Source organism: Lithobates pipiens, unplaced genomic scaffold (assembly GCF_037356315.1).
Source record: "Lithobates pipiens isolate NorthernLeopardFrog02 unplaced genomic scaffold, aLitPip1_a1.2 Scaffold_8, whole genome shotgun sequence".
NCBI classification, from domain to species: domain Eukaryota; kingdom Metazoa; phylum Chordata; class Amphibia; order Anura; family Ranidae; genus Lithobates; species Lithobates pipiens.
In genome coordinates this window covers 547,647,196-547,664,436 of record NW_027507903.1, presented here as the reverse complement: position 1 = coordinate 547,664,436, position 17,241 = coordinate 547,647,196, and the positions used below count along the sequence as shown (strand labels likewise).

Sequence of the window (17,241 nt, the reverse complement as noted above, 5' to 3'; positions counted from 1 at the left end):
AAGCAAACTTGACTTGTTTTTTACCTGCATGTACTTCAAATTCATGATTTTTCAACTTTGCATTGCTCTTCCTACAGGTCACGACTGGCAGATTTTGTTACTAACTGTAAGAGCTCCACTCAAACTGCAAGTGGTTGTGTGGGCGATAACTACTCAGCCTGTCTTGGAGCTTATGCAGGGCTGATCGGTAAGTCATCTCTGTAGTGCGGCTAACCGTTACAGTGCCTTGAAAAAGTATTTATACCACTTTCCAAATTTTGCTTCATTACAACCAAAAACATAAATGTCTTTTATTGGGATTTTATTTGATAGACTAACACAAAGTGACACATAATTGTGAAGTGGAAGAAAATGATAAATGGATTTCAATTTTTTTTACAAATAAATATATGAAAAGTGTGGCATGAATTTGTATTCAGCCCCCTTTACTCTGTTAGTCCTAACTAAAATTTAGTCCAACTGCATGTAATTTAATCTCAGTTTAAATACAGCTGTTCTTTAGAAGCCCTCAGAGGTTTGTTAGAGAACCTTAGTGAACAAACAGCATCATGAACGTGAAGGAACAAACAGGTCAGGGATAAAGTTGTGGAGAAGTTTAAAGCTTAGGATTAGGTTATAAAAAAATATCTCAAGCTTTGAACATCATACGAAGCACTGTTCAATACATCATCTGAAAATGGAAAGAGTATGGCACAACTGCAAACCTACCAAGACATGGCTATCCACCACCTAAATTGACTGGCTGGGCAAGGAGAGCATTAATCAGAGAAGCAGCCAAGAGGCCCATGGTAACTCTGGAGGAGCTGCAGAAATCCACAAATCAGGTGGGAGAATCTGTCCACAGGACAACTATTAGTTGTGTACTCCACAAATCTGGCCTTTATGGAAGAGTGGCAAGAAGAAAGCCATTGTTGAAAGAAAGCTATAAGAGAAGCCATGTGGGGGTCCACAGCAAACATGTGGAAGAAGGTGCTCTGGTCAGGTGAGACCAACATTTAACTTTTTGGCCTAAAAGAGTGTCAAGAAGAAAGACATTGTTGAAAGAAAGCCATAGGAAGTCTTGTGAGAAGCCATGTGGGAGACACCGTAAGTGGAAGAAGGTGCTTTAGTCAGATGAGACCAAAATTGAATTTTTTGGCCTAAAAGCAAAACGCTATGCGTGGCAGAAAACTAATACTGCTTCCACCCTGAACACACCATCCCCACCGTGAAACATGGTGGTGGCAGCATTATGTTGTGGGGATGCTTTTCTTCAGCAGGGACAGGGAAGCTGGTCAGAGTTGATGGGAAGATGGATGGAGCCAAATGCAGCGTACTTTCGAGCAGGACAACGACCCTAAACATACAGCCAGAGCTTCAATGGAATGGTTTAGATCAAAGCATATTCATGTGTTAGAATGGCCCAGTCAAAGTCAAGACCTAAATCCAATTGAGAATTTGTGGCATGACTGTTCACGGATGCTCTCCTTTCAATTTGACAGAGGTTGAGCTATTTTGCAAAGAAGAATGGGCAAAAATGTCACTCTTTCTAGATGTGCAAAGCTGGTAGAGACATACCCAAAGCGACTTTCATCTGTAATTGCAGTGAAAGGTGGTTCTACAAAGTATTGACTCAGGGAGGGTGAATACAAATGCATGTCACACTTATCACATATTTATTTGTAAAGAAAATTGAAAACCATTTATAATTTTCCTTCCACTTCACAATTATGTGCCACTTTGTGTTGGTCTATCAAATAAATACCAATAAAATAAATTTACGTTTTTGGTTGTAACATCACAACTCAAATTTTCAAGGCACTGTATAATAATAGTTCTGCACAGTATACCATACCTCCCAACTTTTTAGAGATGTCAATGAGGGACACCTATTAGTAAACGTAGGTAGACATAGGACACACACCCTGCCACGCCCCCTAAAGGGGAATTATACAAAAAATGTATTAGTTAAACCCACACGTGCTTTTTTTACAACTACTATTCCTTTTTACTGGCTTTTGAAATTTACAAATGCAGCAAGGTTTAGCTTTGGGAAACATTTTTTGAAAAATAACTATATAGATCTGACCAAAATGTGGGACAAATGAGGAGGAAGGAGGGACAGAGGGAGTTTGTTCCAAATCAGGGAACATCCTTAAAATTCCGGGACAGTTGGGAGCGATGGTATACTGTAGTATTGCCATCTCTAACTTTTAAAACTCATAGTTCATTACTGTTCCTTTTCCTGCAGGGTATGATGTAGCTGTGAACTTCTTGGACTCGGACCCCCATTTAGTTTCCATTGGACCCTGGTGTTCTTGTAAGGGTAGCGGAGATCAAGAAACTCATTGTGAACTATACCTAAAAGAATTCACTCAGAACCGCTGTCTGCGTGAGTAGACTATATTTTATTATGTGTGGGACTAGGATGATGTTAAGGGACTTGTAGAAGGACCTGGTAAAGTTTTATGTGAAAATAGAGGAGGGAGCGTTTTTGTACTTCTTTGTGTGCGTATATACATATTCTCCAAAGTGTTTTACAAACATTTTTAGTATCAATAATTTTTTATTATTTCCAAGACATAAAAAGGTAAAGCCGCGTACACACGGGCGGACTGTCTGTCCAACTTAGTCCGCCGAAACACATTTCAGCGGACAGTCCGCTCGTGTGTGGGCTTCAGCGGACTTTTTCAGCGCGCAGTCTGGCGGACTAAGTATTTCGGAATTTCCGTAATATTGTCCGTCCAACTTTGGTTTCAGCGGACAGTCCGCTCGTGAGTAGGCTAGTTCGACGGACTAAGTATGGCGCATGCTCAGAAAGGATTTACACGGCGAAAGGTTGCATTGCTGTGTATTGGACGTCCTATTTCTAGTCCCGTCGTACGTGCTGTACACGTCATCGCGCAAGCTTTCGACGGACTGTTTGTTCATCGTGTGTGGTCAAGTCCGTTCATTCGAAAGTAGGACGGACTGTCCGTCGGATTGTCTGACGGACTTAGTTGGCCAGACAGTCCGCCCGTGTGTACGCGGCTTAAGAAGTACAATAATTCTAAATAGCTGATATCAGCTGAAATTACGATTCCGATAAGGCATTTACGAAGGTGATAACGGTAATTTTATATCCAAAATTTACATTGTGTAGAATGTAAATATAAAAACATGAACAGTAACAAATTTCAATTAAACATTTTGTACACCATATCATAGTGTTATACTTGGTCCATTATACTTCTTAAAAGTAAAAGAAGAGGGAAGAGTTAACTAATGGCGATAACAAGATTTTTCACATTTAAATCATTTATCCCACAGTGTTGAGATGTTTTTCATTCAGTCCTGAGTGCCATACTGTGAGTACCACCTCTACCAGAGGTACCACATCACAGCAACCTTCTGGTAGTTGCCTATGCTATGTGCGAAGAGTGTTTCATATACACTATGGGGCTTATTTAAGAAAGGCAAAACCATTTTGCACTGCAAACACACTTGAAAGTGCACTTGGAAGTGCAGTCACTCTAAATCTAAGAGGTAGATCTGAAATGAGTGGAAGCTCTGCTGATTTTATCATCCAATCATGTGCAAGCTAAAATGCTGTTTTTTATTTTCCTTGCATGTCCCCCTCTTATCTACAGTGACTTTACTTCCAGTGCACTTTCAAGTGCACTTGCAGTGCAAAGTGTATTTATAATTTGCAAGGTTTCTTTCAGGCTTGGGGGTGTTTTATCTTTCCAGTGCCGGACTACGTTAAGGCCGGCAGATAGTAAGATGTGGGATGTAATTGGTCTCATAGTGGGTGGAATAGAGTCCATGTCTAATGACAGTAATGCCGTGGAAAGAGACGGTAAGACATGAATCTCAAACACTTGCTCAATTATATTAACTATTTGAGACCAATAGTTTGTATTGTTCAGACATGACCATAGAAGGTGTATCAATGTCCCAGTCCCTCTACAGTTGCTCCAACATTCAGGAAACACGTCAGGGGCAAATTTCGAGATGGGGTACGGAGTAAGATACCAGCACAACTTCCAGTTCCCATAAATTGGCACCCCTGGTAGAGGTATAAGTTACACTCAAAGCTTTTTTATATTGATCCTCAGAATATTCTTTCTCAAAGTCTCTCTCCCATGCTAGTATATTGGTAAATTTGGTGAATTCCTGTTTGTTCTGAAGGTATTTATGTCTTAACAAGGTTCTCTTGGTTCTCGTATTGGTAGCTATATAGAATAGGGCAACTTGCCAGGGTAGATAGATAATCAATTTACTATTGTGTTGTAATAAATGAGAGATTTGAATATATTAATAATATTCTTCTGGAGGAATAGAGTGTTCTAGTTGCAGTTGCTCTAAATGTTTTGAGTGCAGGACCTACCATCAAGTCATCTAATCATGACTGAAAAAAATGCGCCTTGATGGAACACCAGTTGTCAGAGAAACATCGGGGATTAGATATGAAATCACCAATATCGGAAATTTTAATGGGGTAGATTACTAGTGGAGGACATGGATTTGCGGAGGTAGCACCAAACTTCTACAGAGGCTCGAATAGTAGGAGCCACCACAGAGGGTATGCGCGAGAGGAAAGGGCTGTCTATAAGGTAGTTATATAAACTGCCTCCTATATTTGGTGTTGTTCAAGTTCAGCTGATAGTGTAATGTGGTTTGGAGCAAACTATTCTTTCAGGTGTGCTAATATGGTAGAGGCATGATACTCCACCTGCTTTCCTAAGCTTAATCACCTTGCTAAAGGCGCATCTTGCTTTCTTGCTTACCCACAGAAACCTATTTAGACTGGATTGCGCTAATGAGAAAAAGGATTTAGGTACGGGTATGGGCAATGTCCTAAATAGATACAGGATCTGTGGGAGAATCTGCGTTTTAAATGTGGCTAGTCTTCCTGACCAAGATAGCTCACAATTTCCTAGTTTGTCAAATTGAAGGCAAACAGATTGCAAAAAATTATTATAGTTCTCTTTTAACAAATCCGCTACCTTAGGGGTGGGGGTGATGCCCAAGTATGATATACCCTTTTCCTTCCACATGTATGGGAATCTATTGCTGATATTATGTCTTACTTTGCTCGGTAGTCCCAATCCCAGAATGTACAACTTTCTTTAATTGATTTTATAATAAGATATGGCATTAAACTGCTGTAAAGCTTGGTGTACTGAAGCCAGAGAAGTTGTAAAGTCAGTGAGCATCAATATTATGTTGTCTGCAAAAAGATTAATGGTATGCATTCTTCCCCTAATTTTAAAACTTTTGATATCAGGATACTGACGAATGTATGTGGCCATAGGTTGCATTAGTAAATGAAAAATTAGAGGAGATAGTGGGCATCCCTGGCGAGTTCCGTTCGTTATGCTAAATGGAGTTGAAAGTGTACCTAAAACATAGACTTGTGCCGAAGGGGTTGTATACAGTTCCATAATGGCTTGGAAGGTCTGACTAAAGCCAAATCCATTCAGGACATGCACTAGGTAATCCCAGTGGATTCTATTGAATGCCTTCTCTGCATCCAGGGCTAGGAACAGAGAAGACGTTCTTGTTTTATTAGCAAGGCAAATAATGTTGATTATACATCTGGTGGCGTCAGCTGTCTGGCGACCTTTTGTGAATCCAGAAGGTCTGGGTTGATGGTAGTAGATCTACTACTCTTCTGGCGATCAATTTGGCATACATCTTTAGGTCATTATTGAGTAAGGATATGGGACGAAAGTTTTGTGGGGAAGTGAAGTCCTTTCCTGGCTTCAGTAATGCAACAATCATTGCTCTGAGCATTTCAGAGGGGAAGGAGGAGGAAGAGGCGGCATGATTGAATATCTCAGCATGATAAGGAGAGAGTATGTCTCTGAATGACTTTAAATATTCCCCTGTGGAACCGTCTGGTCCAGGCATTTGGAAATCTCAGTTTTGGTAAATGGGGAGTTTAATTGATCCAGTTCTTCTTCCGTGAGTTGTGGGAGTTACATTTTTTTGAGAAAGTTAGTAATCATAATTGGAGTGGGTTGTACGGTATTTGGGTCTCACTGTAAATTATAGAGTAAGCTGTAATACATGCTAAAAGCTAAATAGCTTGAGGGTGGTACAATTTAGCTTGGTTATCCGGGTGAAGAATATAGGGAGATTTAATTTTTTTTGTGTATGCCCTCTAGGTGATTGGCTAGTAATTTCATTGAAATTCTTAATTTTCCAAAGTTGTGACAAAAAATGACTATTTCAAAAAACGTGCTATGCCTCTTACTAAATACTTCAGGCTGTCTAATTTTAAAATTTTTAAAAAGGGTAATTTAGGGGGTATTTATAGTGTCCTGACATATTAAGGGCCTCAAGAAATACATCAGGATTGATACTTTTTTTAAATATACTATATATACAGTACCATACTTTGTAGGTGCTATAACTTTCACATAAACCAATTAATAAACATTTATTGGGATTTTGTTTACCAAAGCATATAGCAGAATGCATTTTTTAATTAAATTTATTAAGACAATTGATGTTATTGGATATGTTTTATAACAGAAGGTAGAAAATTTTTTTTTTTTTTAATTTTCCTTTTTTGTTTATACAGTGGGTAAAATAATTATTTGATCCCCTGACGATTTTGTAAGTTTGCCCACTTACAAAGACATGAAGGGTCTATAATTGTTATCATAGGTGTATTTTAAATTATAGAGACAGAATATCAACCAAAAATCCAGACAAAACACAATACAAATGTTATATATTGAGTTGCAGTTCAGTGAGTAAAATAAGTATTTGATCCCCTACCAACCAATAATAATTCTGGCTCCCACAGACTGGCTACGATATGTGCTCATATGTACACAGATTAGTCCTGTCAATTTAAGAAGGTGCTCCCATTGACAACTCGTTATGTGTATAAAAGACACCTGTCTACGGAATTTCTTTCTTCCATTCAAAACTCACCATCATGAGCAAGACCAAAGAGCTGTCAAAGGATGTCAGGGACAAGATTGTAGACCTGCACAAGGCTGGAATGGGCTATAAGACCATCAGCAAGAAGCTTGGTGAGAAGGAGAAAACTGGTGGATCAATTATTCGCATATTAAAGAAATACAAAATAACTATCAATCATTCTCGGACTGGAGCTACATGCAATATTTCGCCTCATGGAGTAAGGATGATCATGAGAAAAGTGAGGGATCAGCCCAGAACTACACGGGAGGAGCTTGTGAATGATCTCAAGGCAGTTGGGACCACAGTCACCAAACAAACCATTGGTAACACAATACGCCGCCATGGATTGAAATCCTGCAGTGCTCCCCCAAAGTCCCCCTCCTCAAGAAGACACATGTACAGGCCATCTGATGTTTGACAATAAACATCTAAATGATTCAGGGAAGAATTGGGAGAAAGTGGTCAGATGATGCCAAAATTGAGCTCTTTGGCATTAACTCGACTCACCATGCTTGGAGGAAGAAAAATGCTGACCATGACCCTAAGAATACCATCCCTACAGTTAAGCACAGAGGTGGAAACATAATGCTTTGGTACTGTTTCCCTGCTAAAGGTACAGGCCAACTTTGCAGTGGTGGGCCAATAGACGGGGACATGCATTGTAAAATCTTGGATGAGATCCTTCTTCCCCAGAACACTGCAGATGGGCTGTGGATGGGTCTTCCAGTATGACAAAACATACCACCAAGGCAACAAACAAGTGGCTCAAGAAGCAGCACATAAAGGTCATGGAGTGGCCTAGAGAAAATTTACGGAGGAAGCTGAAACTTTGAATTGCCAAGAGACAGCCAAGAAACCTTAAAGCAGTAGTAAACTCTGCACCTCAAGCATTCCTTATCAATGCAGCCAGTATGTTCAAGCTTTCTATTACATTCTGCCCAGTTAGTGACCCCTTGTACTGTCTCTTACATGTATTTAGTGAAGTTTTTAATTTGTTCCTCCTCTTCTGAAGCCAGCGCCATGTTGTGTACTATCTTACATGTCTGCAGCGCTTTGGGCTTCTGCCCTTTCTGTTACTCCCTGCCATAATCTCACACATGCGTAGTGAGTTTGTAGCCAAGCCTCGTTTTCATTGCGATTACTATGGCAACCCTGTCCGGCATAGTAAAATTCCCAATTGAGCGGAGTGATGACATAGAAAGGCTGTGTTCGAGGCAGGGCATGTTATTGCAAGGACTAACACCATGAGAAGCATGCCGTAAACATGCATTGGTGACGTCCTAGAAGTAGACAGAGACAGATTGCAAGACAAGTAAGTAGGATAGAAGAGATCAAAAGACAGTGATTTTCACAGTATGTGCTGACTTTTAAATTAGTAAAATTGAACTTTGGGAGTTTACTACCACTTTAAGGATTTAGAGAATTAGAGAACATCAGTAAAGAAAAGTGGACCAAAATCCCTCCTGAGATGCGCGCACACCTGATAACCAAATACAAGAAACATATAACCTCTGTGCTTGCCAACAAGGGTTTCTTCACCAAGAACTAAGTCAAGTATTGCTTGGGGATCATATACTTATTTTACTCACTGAACTGCAACTTATAGACCTTTAATTTCTTTGTAAGTGGGCAAACTTAAAAACCCTGCAGGGGAGCAAATAATTATTTTCCCCGCTGTATTGCAAAAAATAAAATGATCAAATACCACCAAAAGAAAGCTCAGTTAAAATAGCACAGTGCTGAATAGCAAAAATGGCCTGGTCATGAAGGAGGTAAAACCTTCTGGAGGTTAAGTGATTAAAAACTTAAGTTAGCCAGTAAAGCGTATCACTTTAATTCCAAACTTTCTGTATAAATCAGTTGCTACCATGGTACAATAGAATATCTTACTACTTCTCTGTAATATAAAAGAAGCATACAATACAGTTAATGTATAAATAAGCCCATATTGTAGCTAGTATAGGGGCATTGATTGCATCCGTTAAACCTGAACTGTCTGTGTATATGGACAACGCATTAAAGAATACTAACAGCTTATTGCTATAAGCCCTTGAGATGCATTCATCCTGATCTAAGTAACATTGATCTTTCTGGTAAATGGACGAGTAAATAAATCACCGTACATAGGGGCACAACAGGCACAGAGGAATGGACAAAGAAACATATGCTCTGCCATGGATCTTCTCTAGAATGTTTACATGGATGATTTATTTAAATTTTGACTGATATTTGAAGATCAGATTAAAACACACTGGTCTGGTGTTGCAGAGTGGCTATATGTTCTAAAATCCCATAATTTACAAGCTAGTTTGCTAAAACTTTTCTCTTGACCTTCTAGAAAATGCAATACAAGCTTTTGGCAATGGCACAGATGTTGTACATAAGCAGAGCCGCCCTAGAACCCCTCACACCACCGTATCTTCCAGGGCTGAGAGGAGAAACCTTCTGCCAGACAACCAGAGTGACAGCAATACTCTCTATGAGGTCAACCCTGCCATGTGCAACTCTCTCCAGGTAAGAAGCACATGGATCACTGAAGAGATAAGGTAGCAGGGTTGACTGATGGTTACAAAGGAACTCTACCTGATTCCTTTTCAACTTGTCTCAACTATTGTATGTAGTCTAATAGGTCTGAGAGGGCGTCAAATTAAGAATCCTTAGGAGTCCAAAGTCTTTATTGTTCACCTGCTTACGACAAGCAGAGCAAAGGAGAGCCAACACATTTTGAGGGCCACACAATTGCCCTTTGAATTATTACAATTGGATTTCTCAAGTTAATGTCCTTTTGAGGGATCTCCTTTTTTGTGGTGCTTAATGCAAATCAATTGTACTCAAGTAATGACTTTGACCACATTTTGATAACCTGTGAAAATCCATGCCCAGCGCCCCTCTACCACTACCTCTTGTACTATTGTAGATGGAATACTTTAAAATTCTGATGTATGTCACTTTTGGTTACAGGACATGAAGAATGCCAGCTCTCCGGAACTCACAATCTGTGTTTCTGAGGTACAGCATCATTTTTTATTTTGTAACAGGAATCACATTGACATTTCTTTTTTTTTTTTTTATAGTAAAGCGTTGCATAGTTATATAATTAGGAAGACTGATACCCTTCAAGTTTACCCGTTCATGACTCCTACAGCTTCGGTCCAGAGGAAAGCAAATCAAAACCCTCTGGGTTGCTGGTTTCGCTCAGAGATGCTGTCTGTTCACTTGGATTACAGGCTTTCGGGTGCCTTGCTCAGGTCTCCAGCTTTCTGGTGATTTACAGGAATGCAGTGTCACTCTTGTTGCAAAGCAGGGACCAGGATACCTGCTGGAGGCAGGATTCTTCTCTCTCTAACAGCAGCTTCCTGTGGGCAAATGAGAACTGGGAGAGTGGGCACCCCACTGGGAACAGTCCTCCCTCTCATTACTGGCAACTGCTGGGGAGTGAGGGTGGACTGCCTCTTTTCTTCTATCCTCTTCTCATGTGAAATATCATATGACCAGAGATAGAAAGAAGAAAGAGAACCTGCCTTTATTCTAAGCTCAACTTCTGAACTGTCTTTTTTTCTTTCATCCCAACGACACAGATGCCGAGGCAGTCCTCCTTGGACTGACACCACTGGCACAGCCACATTGTTCATGCTTTTTTTTAACCCTACTTTATCCAAAATAAAAAAAAACGTTTGGTTTCAGATATACTTTAAGCAATGACAAAGCTATCGCTATGTCAGTAGGCCCATGGGCCAAACTGGAATAATTGTCTGTGTTGCAAACAGCAACAAGATGGTTATTTCTTAACTGTACTGCTCTAGAGCCCAACATTTTACTCCTGTACAGTATGTCAGATGCTGTGGTCTCCATTTATTAAGTCATTTTGAATTCTACAAAATTATCTTGGTTCTCATTTAGAATGGATGTAAAATGAGACAAGTCCGGGTTCCCCAGTAGCAGGAGATTCCTTCTTGAATTCAAATATGGCAACTGGAAATGAGAGCATAGTTGCCTTTAGGCTGCTATTATAAAATACTTTGACAATGAGGACTCTTGTGTTTTAGAAATGTACCCTGCACTCTACATTTATGTTCCTGGATTCTGGAAGACTCATTATAATCTATCTAGGTGCATTTATGAATTTTTTAACTCTTTTGTTTGGTAATCACTGTGCATGTAGTGTGTGCCCTCATTCCATGTTTTATTCTTTTGTTAGCTTGCCTAGTGTGTATTTTATTTCTTTATTCTCTGTTTTTGCTTTTGTATGGAGCACTGTATTGTTTACCCATTGTGAGCTGTATACTTCTGTTTTTCTGTCCTATTCACTGTTTCACACTGTCATTTTCATTATGTATGTCCCCATTTTGTATTCTGTTCTCTCTAGGCAACCTGTATGGTCTTTCTGTTTTCAAGCTCCTCAGTCTGTGCTTTTTTACTCTAATTTTGTTCCATAAACCCAATTCTATAGTCCTATTTTATTCCTTGTCCTGGTTCAGCATTTACATCTTCATTCTGTGCTCTGTACTTTTACTGCATCCCTTAGAAAGTTACATTTGTTACTTTATTCAATCATTCTTTTAAACACCAGTTCTTATCTCTACAGCCTGTCCTTTCTTACATCCTGATTCTGCATTTTACAACTTCTTTCTGTAGCTAGTAGCAGTCAGACACATTCAACTGGACTTATTCTATAATGTTGAAGAGGTTTCTAGCTTCTGCAAGCTACTTCTTCAGTTCTAATGAGTGTCAGGAATATACCACAACATTTATATCCATAGAGGTTTCCATAATAATAATTATGATTATTATTCAGAATTGACAGTATATAGCACCAACAGTTGTTCAGTCCTTGACAAATCACCTTGGAATCTGTAGATGTTGATTGTCCACGAACAGGACAGGCGGTATGAAAGTTGTGGAATCACTCTATTCTAGTTACATAATTTCATCCTTGTTGTCAGGAAGTCTGCATAGGTGTTAATTCCTCAAATTATATGCTAAACAGTGGCGACAGGTGGGGTTTTATCTGGGGGGGGCGGCAAACCTCCCCCCCACCACCACCCGCTGTCCTTACCTTGGATGCGGGTGGTAAGAGCATGGCAAATGATTGCCCGTTTAGGCTCTGAGGAAAGGGGTTCTCCCCTGAGACGTGTCAGCCATCTTGAGGTATCGTTTGATCCACTCAATGTCAGGTCCTGGCTTGTCGATGTTCAGAACAGTGAATTTGCTTTATTGTTTATGCCTTCTATTAATACTCGTTTGTGAGTATATATTTTGCTGTTGTATATTCGAATAAAGCTTTACTAGTGGTAATGCACTAGGTTGGTGCTCCCTCCTTCTTTTCTTTTTTCTGAGAGCATGGTAGGCTCAGGGAAAGCTGCTCCGGTGACTGTTGTCCTCTCCTGAAGCAGCTTCTGCGTTGTCTGCTCTCTCCTCCTCCCAGTGCTAGGCGTCCAATAGGATCGCCTGACATTTTGGCCAATCGGGAAACAGGTTTCATACCTGCTTCCCAATTAGCTGGGATCAGTGTTGCAACAGCAAATTTTCGTTTGCTGTTGCAACACACCTGGGTGGGCACCAGACGCAATGCTCTGCATCCCGAGTCCACCCTATTTTGAAGCATATTAAAACTTATGGCTCTAATCAGGTTCTACAAAAAAAACATGGCCGCTCTAATTCATATGCCCGGTGACCCGAGAGGGGCCAAACACATGAATAGGTGGCGGCCGTGAATAGATTCATGCCATGCATGAATCTATCCACTGCATATAGAAGGTAGCGTGGAGAGAGGGGGCAGCGCTTGGGCGCCCCTAATGGATGGGCCACCCCTGATGCTAAATTTGTAAATTGCTGTCATATTGCTGGGATAGAGATGTTGCAATGGCATTATACAGTATGTGGAAGACAGATAATGTTGAAGGACCCCACTCCTGTTCAGGGATGGCTGTGCCAGTTTGATGTAGATGGCCTTTTTCACATCTCCTGTAAACCAGTTGTCCTTTCTGTCCAACATGTAAACCTCACTGTCCTAGAAAGAATATCCCTTTCCCATAAGGTGTGAGAAGACTGCCGTGTCTTTACCTTGGGGTGGGGGACTTCCACACATAATGCCATTTTAGCAATTTGACAATGTACTTCTTTAGCCAGGTAAATCGAATATATTGAATTGAATATAACACCTATGCAGACTTCCTGATATTAAGGATGGGATTATTTATTCAGACCAGGGTGGCCCACAACGTTTACACCTTGCATCCTATTCTTGGATGATTAACCTTTACACAGTACATGGTGGATGGATTAAGGTGTTGGTGCTACCTGTGTGACTATAAATGCTGGGGTATCTTCCTGACACTTAGTAGAAGTGAAGAAGTGGTTGCAGAGGCTGCCAAATACTGCAGCTGCTAACTTTTAAATTATGGACACTTACCTGTCCAGGGCGCCCGCGATGTCAGCACCCGAAGCACCACCATCTTCAGTAAGGGAATCAGGAAGTGAAACCTTGCGGCTTCACAGCCTGGTTCCCTACTGTGTATGCGCAAGTTGCGCTGCGTGATTCCACTGGTCCCTGCTGTCTTCTTGGACCTGTGTGTCTTCCAGAAGATGGGGGGGGGGGTGGAGGAGGTGCCGGATACAGCATAGATATCCACGGATACTGCGGCTATCTATGCCCGGAAGTGGGAGCAAATACCTGGATTATCTGCTCCCCCTGAAAGGTGGCAAATGTGACACTGGAGGGGGGGTGGGGGGATTCCAAAAAGCGGAAGTTCCATTTTTGGGTGGAACACTGCTTTAAACTTATTCTCCCTGGAGAATAGACTCACAAGAGGGGACATGATAGCGAAATACAAATATCCTAATGGTGATTCCAGCATTGGGAGGACATTGGTCACTCAATGAAGTTGGACGAGAAAAGGTTCAACTTTAAACTGCGTAAGGGATTTTTTACTGTAAGGCCGCGTACACACGCGGGGACTGTTCGCCCAACTTTGTCCGTCAAACAGTTTCAGCAAACAGTCCGCTCAAAATTAGCATGGACGGACATGGCCACACACGACGAACGAACAGTTTGCTGAAACCGTGCGCGATGACGTGAACGGCACGTACGACGGGACGAAAAATACGACGTCCTATACACTGCATTATAACTTTCGGCGTGTAAATCCTTTCTGAGCATGCGCGGAACTTAGTTTGACGAACAAGCCTACACACGAGGGGACTTTGTTTCAGCGGACAGTTTTTCGGAGTTTCCGAAAAACCTTGTTCAGCGGACTGTTCGCTGAAACTGTCCGCTGAAAGCCCACACACGGGCGGACTGTCCGCCGAAACACTGTTCAGCGGACAAAGTTGGCCGAACAGTCCCCGCGTGTGTACGCGGCCTTAGAGCAGTAAGGATGTGGAACTCCCTTCCACAATCAGTGGTTTCAGCGGGAAATGTAGCTTATTTTAAAAAAAAATCCTTAGATACAGTAGACATGTTATTGAACACAATATTCAGGGATATGGGAAATGGAAGGGACATAATACACACACCTCCACACAGGTTGAACTGGATGGACTGATGTCTTTATTCAACCTTAACAACTATATAACTATGTAAGTAGGCCCCCATTCATTAACCCTTTTCTGGCTTTGCCTCCTCCCTTTTATAATGCAGCTCATGCATCCAGGTTTACCTGCACTAACATGTACTCCATTGAAGAACTGAGGCTAAAAATTACAGATGGTACATAATCCTAAAATATTCTAGTTAAACCCACCAATAGCTATGTATGTAATACAGATTGCGTGCATTGTTTAAGTATGCCATCACATGATATATTTTTAGTAAATCTAAATGAGACTGTACAAATCAAAAGGTGATTGTGACATATTTGGCCAATTAGGACTAAATCATTTTTCTAAATGGTGTTTTTACAGATCTTTTAGAAAATGAATATGATGTGTTGTGTTGTCTGTGTTGTGGAAATCACTTGTCCTGTTTTACATTCTCCTTCTATTGATTTGCCACACATTTCTTACAACTCTTACCTTTTGTTTTTGCAGTCGCAGCTAAATGCAGACCTTTCACCAGACCTAAGGATATATGAAGATTCGGGTACCACTTGCTACAAGGCGAGCATTTTCTGCATTGGCATCATTCTCTGTCTCACTGCCTTATTCTGACAGTGACACAATGGACATGGAAATCTTCTATTCCTGGATGGTGACACAGACTGACAAAATGTATATAACTTGATCAAACCCTCCACAGTGGAGTGCAAGCCAGAGAGCTAATGACAGACAGACACAATGGAGACAGGAAAGACTGATGAAAAACTGTACAATCACCTGCTTGGTTCTAGTAGAGAAAATTCCTGTATATAGATATATAAGGGGACTGGTGGGCCATTTGTGTGTTTAATATATGTATAAATAGAAAATAAAATGTCAGGCTTATATTATGACTATGTCTACACGGGCACTGGATGCAGAAGCTCATGTTGTGTAAAAATGCCACCATTTGTCCGGTCAGCACTCTTCCACCTAGGAGGAGGGGTGACTCAAGGCAAGAATGGTGCAATCATAAAGAGGAAAAATACCCACAGACACTGCAGTCATGCTAAAGCTGAACTCCAGAAAGATATAAAACCCACCATTTCAATCAGTTTTGCGGTCATTAAAAAAACGATAAAAGGTATTTTTAATTTAAAGAAGTACTCTGGATAAACCACAAAATACACAGATTAACCACTTCAGCCCCGGAAGATTTGGCTGCTGAAAGACCAGGCCATTTTTTGCGATTCGGCACTGCATCGCTTTAAATGACAATTGCGTGGTCGTGTGACTTTGCAGCCAAAGAAAATTTGTCCCCCTCAGATCTACAGTGACTTTACTTCCAAGTGCATTTGCAGTGCAAAGTGGATTTTCCTTTAGTAAATAACCCCCATTATGTATTTAGAATTTTCAAGGTTTCTTTCAGGCTTGGGGGTGTTTTATCTTTCCAGTGCCGGACTATGTTACGGCGGGCAGATAGTAAGATGTGGGATGTAATTGGTCTCATAGTGGGTGGAATAGAGTCCATGTCTAATGACAGTAATGCCGTGGAAAGAGACGGTAAAACATGAATCTCAAACACTTGCTCAATTGTATTAAATATTTGAGACCAATAGTTTGTATTGTTCAGACATGACCATAGAAGGTGTATCACTATCCCAGTCCCTCTACAGTTTCTCCAACAAGTGCACTTTCATTGCAAAGTGGATTTTCCTTTAGTAAATAACCCCCAATATTTTGTAGTTTTTGCTATAATAAATATCCCCATTTTTTTTTTAAATCACATTTTTGCTCAGTTTAGGCCAATATGTATTCTTCTACATATTTTTGGTAAAAAATAAATAAATAAATCGCAATAAGCGTATATTGATTGGTTTGTGCAAAAGTTGTAGCATCTACAAAATAGGGGATAGATTTATAGCATTTTTATTATTATTATTTTTTTACTAGTAATGGTGGTGATCTGCAATTTTTATTGGGACTGCAACATTATGGCAGACGCATGGGACACTTTTGACACATTTTTTAGGACCATTGGCATTTATACAGCGATCAGTGTTATAAAAATGCACTTATTACTGTAAAAATGTCACTGGCAGAGAAGGGGTTAACACTAGGGGGCAATCAATGGCTTAACTATGTTCCCTTCTACGTGCTTCTAGCTGAAGGGGGAGGGTACTGACTAGAGGAAGTGACGGATCGTGGTTCCTAACTAATAGGAGAACGCGATCTGTCACGCCTCACATAGCAAAACAGGGATTTGTGTGCCCACGATCACTCATGGCTGGCGGTCACCGCGACCGTGGGCCACTAGCATTCGCACCCCCGCAGTGCGGCGCATGCGCGATGGCTATCCCGATCCCACGAGCCAGCGTATAGCTACGATGGCTCGTGGGATCATGCCAACCAGCCGTAGTAAAATGATGATGGCTGGTCGACAAGCGGTTAAATCCATATGTGAGGTCTGTTTTGTCTGCTAAAAGAGTTTTATTTTTGTCCATTCAGTGCATTCATTTACACAGCTCTGGTACACACCATAGACCTGTCTGTAAGGGTAGAAGACATGTTTTTTTTCTCTGCTGTAGTTCAGTAACACATGCAGATCGTGTTCCTCCCCAAGCCTGTGACTGGACAGTAAAAGGAGAAGCAGGAGTCTGATAGGCTCTGTCACCCTGCTTTCTCTTGTTCATTGTTAACACATGAGCACTGCAGCACAACTGATTGGCTTCTACTGCATTACATTGGGGGTTATTTACTAAAGGAAAATCCACTTTGCACTGCAAGTGCACTTCGAAGTAAAGTTACTGTAGATCCGAGGGGGGC

At 40.9% G+C, this 17,241-nt stretch overlaps 1 protein-coding gene across 1 annotated transcript in view; it reads left to right on the top strand.

The window, feature by feature from the left end:
• The window catches only part of GFRA2 (GDNF family receptor alpha 2), a 151,494-nt gene extending 135,302 nt beyond the window's left edge, over positions 1-16,192 (top strand). The window contains exons 5-9 of the mRNA XM_077469801.1: positions 78-187; positions 2,231-2,371; positions 9,239-9,414; positions 9,862-9,909; positions 14,929-16,192. Of these exons, the coding sequence (XP_077325927.1) occupies positions 78-187; positions 2,231-2,371; positions 9,239-9,414; positions 9,862-9,909; positions 14,929-15,048 (595 nt within the window). The 3' untranslated portion in view covers positions 15,049-16,192. The remainder of the gene's footprint in view (positions 1-77; positions 188-2,230; positions 2,372-9,238; positions 9,415-9,861; positions 9,910-14,928) is intronic.
• The last annotated feature ends 1,049 nt before the right edge of the window (positions 16,193-17,241 follow it).